The 10,397-nt window shown below is 47.2% G+C and overlaps 1 protein-coding gene and 1 non-coding gene across 2 annotated transcripts; one reads left to right on the forward strand and one right to left on the reverse strand.

The window, feature by feature from the left end:
• Nucleotides 1-448: 448 nt before the first annotated feature.
• On the reverse strand, nucleotides 449-9,363 carry LOC133915958 (transcription initiation factor TFIID subunit 9-like). Its single transcript, XM_062359399.1, has 2 exons — nucleotides 8,992-9,363; nucleotides 449-1,108 (listed from the first exon to the last, which is right to left on the reverse strand). The coding sequence occupies exons 1-2, from the start codon at nucleotides 9,310-9,312 to the stop codon at nucleotides 749-751; spliced, it is 681 nt and encodes a 226-aa protein (XP_062215383.1). The 5' UTR covers nucleotides 9,313-9,363; the 3' UTR covers nucleotides 449-748.
• A 79-nt stretch (nucleotides 9,364-9,442) lies between these two features.
• Nucleotides 9,443-9,524, forward strand: TRNAS-GCU (transfer RNA serine (anticodon GCU)). Its single transcript has one exon. It is a non-coding gene; the product is annotated as a tRNA-Ser (tRNA).
• The last annotated feature ends 873 nt before the right edge of the window (nucleotides 9,525-10,397 follow it).

The raw sequence follows: 10,397 nt of genomic DNA on the forward strand, positions 1-10,397 counted from the left end.
ACTGAAGTGCTATTTGCCCCCATATGGCTGCTAGCAGTTTATAAATCAGTAGTAGTAACAAGTGATTAAAATTGGTTGGGGTTGATAATTTCAACTTTGCTTTTATTGCATTCCAACCTGTTCGTGGATAAGAATAAAAAATTTGATCCATCATGACACACTAATCTATTTACTTCTGACAATCCTAGTTTTACCATTTTAGCTTTACAATGTCCGAGTATGGGTTGATTAAGAAAAGAAAACCGCTTTCCCTCAGGCCATCTAGGAATAAATTGCACTTTCTGAAACTTCTGAACATGGGTACCCATTACCCAGTGCTGAATTTCAACAGCAAGTATTCTTCAGCACTAGGAACCAAGGGATATGATATCAACTGTTTGTTTCACAAATTTAAACGTTCAGAATAGTTTGATCAGTATTGTTTAAAAACAAAAAGGGAGCAGTTCAATGTGCAAACAATGATTGTTAAAAGAAGAAAAAACACTGAGGCGATATGTAGACTTAGATACACGTGAAGCAGAAATTAACCTACAGTGAACAAGTACAACACACACTACTAGCACAGTTCCTGTCCCAAAGCAACGTTTTTGCAGGCAGAAACTTATGTTACTGATGCACTGCACATCTCGTGGTTAAATAGGAGGGCTTGCCAATAAGAATACACCACTACAACAGGAAGCTTTTCTTGTTCAGAATCAGACTTGTATGCTGAGGAAAGAAGTACAACAATCCAACCAACGACGGCCGGCTAGCCCATGTTCAGCTGCTCCATGGTCATCCGTGGACGTTTCGCAGCTGCAGATGCCACAGCATTGAGTTGGAAAGAAACCCTCTGACCATGCTGAATGTTGTGCTGCTGCTCGTTGCCCCCCTGATCCTGTGAGTAGTTTGGAATAGGATTTGCAGGATTTGGGGTCAGACTAGGGTTGGCTTCTTCATTGTCATCTTCTGTTTCCTCAACTTGTGGTGGTGGCTTCAACAGCGGTAGGAGCTGGAAGTTTGGGGCCAAAAGTGTGTCCTGCTCAGGTGGCAGGGGAATTGAGCCAGGAGGAGCAATTGACTTGGGCAGCGGGATTCTGTTTCGGCTGCGCGCCAACTCAAGAAGAACCTATCAAGATGTGAAAATAACTTGTTAACCTAAAGCATTGCAATGCATATGTACTATGAAGGTCTACTTAATCTTAGAAGCACCAAAGCACGAGTTGATTGAGTTCCACCACAACATTCATAGGCTTTTTCATAGCACCTATCTGATAGTCTGCATGAAGACAGTAAATGTGGGAGACTACTCTGAAGATCATCTGGGTGCCCTGATTTGTTGGTGGAACTGTTATGATCAGGCAAACATTCCAGCATAGCAAAAGGCAACGTGGTTGAGGTTTGCGCGGCAGCCAAATAAACATCAGAGACTCCAGTCGATTAGGATAGAGATTTGATTAGTTAGATTGTTAGTTTGCTGTTAGGATCTTTTGGTTAGCCGGCCGGCTATAAGTACCACGGCAATGTATTCATTAGTTCAAGAAAGATTCAATAAAAGAGTCTCTTGTACCATGGCAATGTATTCATTAGTTCAAGCAAGATCCAATAAAGAGTCTCTTGCCTCATATCGTTCGCATACTCGCATCACTACCGGACGCCGCCACAGCACCTGAACGCTGGGGTCCAAGCTCTGCCCACCGGTCTACCACCACTACTCCTTCCGTAGTCATCCAGGCTCTACCAATCTGGTATCAGAGATGCCGGGCTCGAACGATGGGGATGGGTCTGCGGTGACCGCACAGGTGCAGGCCATGGACGCCATGACTAAGATGATGGCCGACGTCTAGAAGTAGCTCGGTAACATGGCGTTGTAGATGTCCAACATGTCCTCCCGCATCTCCACCATGGAGCAACGGTCCTAGGAGGCCGCATCTTCCACCACGGCCGAGCATAGCGCCCCTGCTGTCTCCACCACTCTTCTACCATCAGCTTCTGCACATACCTCCACCTTTCCTCCACCGGCCGCGGCGTCATTTCCACACACCACCACCATACATCAAATCCAGTTTCCCCACTCCCCATCCTCCATCCCCACCGATCTACCATACCCATCCACTCCTCTGTTCCACACCACCATCGATCCTGCACACCACCCACCGCCACACGCTGCCAGTCAATACGGAGTTCCCAGATTCCATAAGCTAGATTTTCCCACATTCGACGGGAAGGAGGATCCACTTGGTTGGTTAAACCGGTGTGATCAATTCTTCTGCAGCCAATGAACGATTGAGGAAGACAAGGTCTAGATTACCTCGTACCACCTAACCGGCACCGCTCAGCATTGGTACCTCATGCTGGAACGCGACACGGGTACGCCAAGCTGGGATCGCTTCAAGGAGTTGTGTCACTTACCTTTCGGCCCACCACTCCGTAGCAACAAACTCGGCAAGCTCGCGCGCCTGCAATTCCATGGTACGGTTGATGATTATCAGGAGAAATTCTTGGCTCTTCTTTGTCGCGCAGGACAGCTTCGGTCGCTGCAACAAGTTCAGTTGTTCACGGCCGGCCTACCCGAGCATGTTCGTATCGATGTCGAGCTCCACGATCCCCAGGACATTCAGCAGGCCATGAGGTCTTGCGCGTGCTTATGAGCGTCGGACTCAAGCCACCGACGGCACGTCGCAATAACAGCCGGGGCGGCCCATGCCTCGCCTCAATGGCCTGTGTCGACGCCCATTTCGGTGGCGCCCAAGCCCACGACCACAACTGCAAGACCAATGACCACGCTATCCCTACCGCCCCATCCCTTCCGACGGCTCACGCCGGCAGAGCTCACGGAGAGGCGCAAGCAGGGCCTCTGCGATAACTGCGATGAGCAGTACGTTCGAGGCCACCGCTCCCAGCGCTTGTTCTACATCAAAGTATCCGACTACGACAACAACGGTGGTCTGGACGCCGTCCCAGAGTCCGACTCCAACACGCCAATGGTGTCACTTCATGCCTTCACCGGCATCTGCACAGAAGACACCATGCAGGTCCGCATCACCATCAATGGTCATGAGCTCGTGGCCCTCCTCAACATCGACTCCACGCACAACTTCATCAACGAGTCGGTGGCCCGAAGCGCCCACCTGCCTGTCTCGCCAAGCGTTGGCCTGCATGTCGCGGTGGCAAACAGGGACCAAGTGACGTGCGCATCGGCTTGGAGGATTTCATGATCAATTGCTACGTCATTTCCCTAGGGGGCTATGATCTTGTCCTTGGGGTACAATACCTTCGCACGCTCGAGCCGATACTATGGGATTTCGATGACTTATGCATGGCGTTCTAGCACGACGTCTGTTGCATTTTCTAGAAAGGCCTAGGATCCTCTCACCACGACATCGAACGCATGGTCGTGCGCGCCATGCGTGTTGAAGGCGCGCCTATGTTGGACCAACTCTTGAGCGTGTTCGATAGCCTGTTCGCAGATCCAACCAAGTTACCACCTGTGCGTTCCTGGGATCACAGAATTCACCTCCTATTGGGGACAGCGCCGGTGTCCGTGCGGCCATACCGTTACCCTCAGTTGCAGAAGGATGAGCTCGAACGACAATGTGATGCCATGCTCACCCAAGGCATCATCCGCCCTAGCACATCGGCTTTCTGGGCGCCAGTACTATTGGTCAAAAGCATGACAACTCATGGAAGTTTTGCGTCGATTACCGAGTGCTCAACAAGAAGACTGTGAAGGACAAATACCCCATCCTGGTGGTCGACGAATTACTCGATGAATTGCACGTGGCCAAGTACTTCACCAAGCTCGACCTTCGCTCCGGCTACCATCAGTTCGCGTGCACCCAGCTGATGTCGAGAATACGGTGTTCCGAACACATCACGACCATTTTGAGTTCCTCGTGATGCCGTTCGGGTTAACCAACGCACCAGCAACATTCCAAGGGCTAATGAACGATGTGTTGCGACCCTTTCTCCGTCGATTTGTCCTTGTATTTTTTTGATGACATCTGGATATATAGTTCATCTTGGTCGGAGCACTTGCAGCATGTCAAGACTATCTTAGAGCTTCTATAGGCGCACTCTATTTTCCTCAAATGCTCCAAGTGCACGTTCGGCGTCGACTCGGTCTCCTACCTTGGCCACATCATCTCGGCGGACGAAGTGTCAATGGATGGCGACAAAGTGTAGGCAGCAGCCTCCTAGCCAACACCGCGCTCAGCTCAGGGATTACACGGATTGCTGGGTCTCGCCGGGTATTACCACAAGTTCATACAAGATTTTGGCATCATCGTCGCACCACTCACCAAACTGCTCAAGGAGGCCTTTCACTGGTCTCCGGAGGCGAACACGGCATTCCAGGCCCTCAAGAATGCGTTGTCCACGACGCCCATCCTCCAGCTCCCGGCCTTCGACAAACCATTCATAGTGGACGGCGACGCCTATGGCACCGGCTTCGGCACAGTGCTGCACCAAGGAGCAGGTCTGCTGGCCTTCTTCAGTTGGCCATTCACGGCGCGCAACGGCAAGCTGACAGCTTATGAGCGTGAGCTCATCGGGCTAGTGCAAGCGGTGTGCCATTGGCAGCCATACCTGTGAGGGAGATGCTTCATCATCCACGATGACCACTACATCCTGAAGTTCATGTTGGATCAGTGCCTCTCCACTATACCACAACACCAGTGGATTAGCAAGCTATTCGGCTTTGATTTTGCTGTTGAACATCGACCAAGGTGCCTGAACATGGTAGCTGACGCTCTCTCACGCCGTGATGTGGACCAAGCCACACTCCTTACCGTCTCTGGCCCGACGTTCAAGCTCTACGACGACATCAGATGCGAAGTCGATGCCAACCCAGACATGGTGGCCGTCCACAACCAGATTCGAGCCGGTGACCGTGGCGAGCCATGGCGTTTGCAGGATGGTCTCATCTTGTATGGGCGTCGTGTCTTCCTGGCTGTGTCATCACCTCTGCTTCCAATCCTACTTGAAGTAGCCCACGCAGCTCATCATGAGGGGATCCAGAAGATATTGCACAGGTTGCGCGCAGATTTTCATGTGTTGCATGACCGTGGCCTTGTCTGTGATTTCGTGCGTGCCTGTACAACGTGCCAATGAAACAAGACAGAAGCACTCCACTCTGTTGGCCTTCTCCAGCCTCTCGTCGTGTCGTCTCAAGTCTGGGCGGATATCTCGATGGACTTCGTCGAGGGCCTTCCCAAGGTCCATGGTAAGTCCGTTATCCTCACCGTGGTCGACAGGGTCTCCAAGTACACACACTTCATTGCGCTCAGCCATCCGTACACAGCGTCTTTGGTCGCCCGCGCCTTCTTCGACGGAATCATGCAGCTACATGGGTTTCCCAACTCCATCGTTAGCAATCGAGACCCCATCTTCACCAGCAATCTATGGCGCGATCTGTTCAAGATGGAGAATGTTCACCTCTACATGAGCACGACATTCCACCCGCAATCCGATGGGCAGTCCGAGGCCGTGAACAAAGCCATATCCATGTATCTGCGCTGCATCACCGGCGATCGCCCACGTGCTTGGTTGGAGTGGTTGCCCTGGGCAGAATTTTGCTACAACACATCGTTCCACTCGGCTCTCCGCACAACGCCCTCTCAGGTTGTCTATGGGCGCGAGCCGCCAGCACTAATCCCATTCATCCCTGGCACAGCCCGGACGGCGACAGTCAAAGAGATGATGCTCGATCGCGATGCCTTCCTGGCGGACGTACGGGAGTCTCCTTCAAGCCCAGCAATACGCCAAGAAGTACTACGACGAGAACCACCGCGAGCTGCAATTCAATGTCGGGGACTAGGAATGGCTTCGTCTTCTCTATCGCCAAGCGTTGTCCCTGGAAGTCCGATCCGCCGCAAATTGGGACCTCGCTACGCCGGACCGTTCCAAGTGGCAGCTCGCGTCGGCTCTGTCGCTTACCGCCTTTATCTGCTAGAGGGTGCGTGACTGCATGACGTGTTCCACGTCGGGTTGCTCAAGCCGTTCCATGGTGCGCCTCCAGCAACCTTGTCGACTCTACCGCCCATGGAGAACGGCCGAGCGCTGCCAACGCTAGAGTGAGTCCTCCGAGCTAGCCTACGCCAAGGGATTTGGCACATCTTGGTTCAATGGAGTGGCATGGCCGAAGCCGATGCAACGTGAGAACCGATGGACACGTTTCAGACCGTCTTTCCCAAATTATCAGCTCGAGGATGAGCTGTTTCTCGGGGACGGGAGAGATGTTATGATCAGGCAAACATACCAGCGTAGCAAAAGGCAACGTGGTTGAGGTTTGCACGGCACCTGAACGCCGGGGGTCCAAGCCCCGCCCGCCGGTCTACCACCACTACTCCCTCCGTAGTCATCCAGGCTCTACCAAGAACCATTTGAAGATTACTAACAAAGAGGAATTCATGTTCTGGCCTGTGCTGTTGGTTAGATTTGATGGCAAAACCAATGTTTAGGCTGTGCAGGTTCAGCTGTACGCTGATGTTTTGTTACTCCGTATCTGAGGTAAACTCTTTCCAAAATTTTGGGACTGTTCCCTAGAGTTCAAGTTGTCACTATAAAAGGGATAGCCTTGTACTCAATCATGAAAAATGTGACGTTTGGACATTGACATGGTGTACAAAACACTATTTTAAACACTATTTTCTATTGTATAATATTTATAAAACTCAGCAAATTACAAAGTCATTAAGGTACTTTTGAAGCAAATCTTCACATATCATCTTCACAGAGAAACTGATAGCAAAAGTATAAAACTAATGACTACACACATCCCACAAACATCACTTGGTAACTGGAGGGATATGAACAAAGCAAGAAAGAAAACTTCCATTGCTAAATTTCTGACCAGACACCTAATGCTGGAAGCACCTGCACCAGCCGGTTCAACATACCACAATCTATGCAGCAAAGTGGACCCACAACAGTAACATAAATCCTTGTAAAACCAATATAGACTCTTTTTTTAGTGGAACGGTAGTGAAAACCTACTGAGATAATTGACATGACATTTTATGGGGTGAGCAAGATATAACTAGTAAACATTCCAAAAAATATGTGCGTGTATTAGCTCTTAGCAATTTAGCATACAGCCTATGACACTAAGGGATCAAGTTAGATAACATTATGCGTACTTCTTGGAGTTGGTGCAGAAATGTTTTCGAAAGAGATACTGCAGTAAAAAAAGGAAAAAAAATAACTCATACTAGCAAATTAAGGGTCTGTCACAACGCAATACACTATCCTTACTTTGTTGATGCCTCACAAGTCATAATAAATAGTATAAAAACCAAATATTGTTTGGTTCCTGCGCTGGTGACGTCATAGAAGTACAGCAGTACATCCTAAAACTTGTATTGTCTTCTAGGTGCAGTTAGGAAAGACCTCAAACCTGTTTCTTATGTCTATAAAATCCGTTTGTCAATGAATAGCCAGGTGGAGCACTTGATTTCTGGGTTGGGCTTCTTGAGGTTGATTCTTAGGAACTTATCAATAGGTGATAGTACAGTATAACACTTTTTTGACCAGCAAATTAACTAATCAATTAACACATTCAAAAAAATATGGTCAGCCAGTGTATTTTCTTCAAATAATCTGAACAAAAGCTGCATATTGTCTTGTCAAACATAGATGCACGCACTAAGATACTTGCTACTTAGTATGTTGAGAACACAAGAAATAACTAAGAGGCAGAAGTAAAGGATGCAACCAAATGAAAAGGCAAATTAGTCCAATGTCATTCTGCCCATCATTAATGTTTGGTAGTGTTGGAAGGATGTAGAGGCATGAGCTCTCATTAAAAGTCAGTTGCTTTCAATCTAGTTACGCTATTCCTCTATCAAGACATAACACATAACCAGAGTGAATATGCAACAGTAAAAGTCCAAGGTTCATTAAGAACAATGGTAAATATGAAATACAAACAAAACAGTATACTCTGATGCAACAGAACACTGAAGCACGAGTGTACAAAAGTCCACTGTTGATTAAGAACAATGGAAAATATGAAGTACAAACAAAACATCATACTCTGATGCAACATACCATTGAAGCACAAGTGCATTGAACATGAAGATTCAACCCATCCAGTATCAAAGAGGTATTACTCAGATTGAAGGGGTATGCACTAGATGAGAATATATCAAATGATTATTAGGCTTAAACTATGCTATCACAGCTCACATAAACCACAAAAGGCACCTTTTTAGAGAACCCCAAATTGTTCAATTTTACTCTTGTAGTCTTGTACCCTCCCGCCTAGTGGAATGGACAATCCATCTTAACGTGCACCATTAAGTTGATTTATCATATTTAAAGGGTTGTTCCTATACAATATGATCCCCTTGGAAGGCCAACATTTTGTTTAAGAAATGGAAATTGGAATTGTTCCAAACTTGGGAAGCAGAAAAATAACCATAATCTGAAATGCAGCACGAGGTGATAATAATCATTCCACTGAGATGATTAGAGCTAAACTGCAGGGAACCGCTGGGTCACTGCATCAACATGCAAAAGATATCTAAAGAATAGTTTACATTAGAAAGAAATAGTGAATTTTAGAACAGAGGAGGGAGTGTCAGTTTTAGAAAGCCCTATGACATTTATAAAGAATTCATTACACCACATGACAAAGGAGAATCCTAAAAACCTGTACTTCGAGGGCAAAGAATATGCAATTCCAACTAAACAAAGGGGAACTCAATGAGTAAGAACTTTCAATTTCACCCAAACTACAGAGATAATTCCAACACTAAAAGAGAGAGGTGATGAAAAATCTCATCAGTACTAACCCAAAAGTGCAAAGGAACATAAAGCAAGATATACAGTAATTAACCCAATGCCATAAACAAACTAATCGAGCAACTAGGGTTCCTGACCATTCACTGTAGGAACACCAATCCCTGGCGAAAGCTACAATTTTGACGCAGATAAAAGATAAAAAACAAAAATACAACTAATTTGCCAAAAGTAAAGAGAAAACGGTAGGATTTTAGGTGGGTTTGGTACCTCGCGGGCCGGTGGCTGGGAGAAGGAAAAGTTGACCTTGGCCTGGATGGCGATGCGGACGTCGTCGGCGTCGATCTGGGACTTGCCGGCGTGTTCGGCGTACACCTGGGCGTCCCCAAGCACGTCGCCAACGTAGCGGTAGGTCAGGTCGAGGAACTGGTGCACCACGCGCGGTTCGTAGTCGCCCTCGCCGAGCCCCATCGACCGCAGGAGGTCCCGCACCACCCGCGCGTCCCTGGGCTCGTCCGCTACGGACGCCCCCGCGGCAGCGGCTGCGGCGGTGGCCGACGGTGCCGATGGCCGCGCGGCGCCGGCGTCCATGGCTGTGCCTGGGCCTGACTGACTGGTGGGGTGTCACCGTGTCAGCCTGGGGAAGAGGCAAATGGTTCGGCCTAGATGGCTCGGAGTAAAATGCCAATAGTTCAAAGTTTGTGGAGCACCTTCCACCAACGACGCTTTGGCCGAGTGGTTAAGGCGTGTGCCTGCTAAGTACATGGGGTTTCCCCGCGAGAGTTCGAATCTCTCAGGCGTCGCGTATTTTCTCTTTTGCTTCGCTTTTTTTTTTGGAAAAATCTATTGTACACGTTGAAGCGTGATGAAAGTCTGATTTTCAATCTTAAACTATAAAACCATACATTCAGCAACCTTAAAGTAACAAAATTAGACAAAATACTTCGACGAGTTTGAATCTCTCAGGCGTCGCATATTTTCTCTTTTACTTCGCTTTTTTTGGGAAAAATTTATTGTACACGTCGAAGTGTGATGAAAGTCTGATTTTTAATCTTAAACTATAAAACTATACATCCTGCAATCTTAAAGTAACAAAATCAGACAAAATACTTCTCACATACCCAACCACTCCAGTTTTTGCGGATATGTAAGTGATTTTGCTAACATGGTGACAATTTCGCACACGTGGTAGACCAATCAGCTAAAAAAATCAGAAAAATGAAAAAAATAGATTTTTTTTAGAAAAGTTAGAAAAATCATAAAAAACTAAAAAATAGATAAATCAGAAAATAGGAAAAATAAAAATAGAAAAAATAAGGAAAACTAGGAAAATTAGAAAATAGAAACAATTAAAAATAAGAAAAAAAAATTTGTGTTTCAACTATCACAAAAGTATAATTGTCAAGCGATTAAATTTAGCCATTGTTACAATTGATACCGGATTTTACCGGGGTTAGGGTTTCGAGATTAGGATATTAAGGATTAAGGGGTTTCCATAGATACCAGGTTTAGAGGGAAACCACCCAATCCCTAACTTTCCTCTAAGAACAATCCTCCAAATCTGGCATGGTACAAGCTTCAGCGTTGACAATACCAAAATGCTGAGGAGGTGGCCATAAAGAACTTCGAATAGAGTGTGCCCGAGAGTAGAGTGATAAGATCTATTATACCAAATC

The sequence above is a fragment of the Phragmites australis genome, chromosome 4 (assembly GCF_958298935.1).
Source record: "Phragmites australis chromosome 4, lpPhrAust1.1, whole genome shotgun sequence".
In the NCBI taxonomy this organism is placed as follows: domain Eukaryota; kingdom Viridiplantae; phylum Streptophyta; class Magnoliopsida; order Poales; family Poaceae; genus Phragmites; species Phragmites australis.

What these genes read in the sequence shown, in the direction of transcription:
- LOC133915958 (XM_062359399.1), bottom strand. Translation starts at nt 9,312, where the DNA reads ATGGACGCCGGCGCCGCGCGGCCATCGGCACCGTCGGCCACCGCCGCA. An exon ending in CCCAGCCACCGGCCCGCGAG is followed by an intron (nt 1,109 to 8,991) that starts GTACCAAACCCA and finishes ACATCTTGATAG; the next exon opens with GTTCTTCTTGAGTTGGCGCG.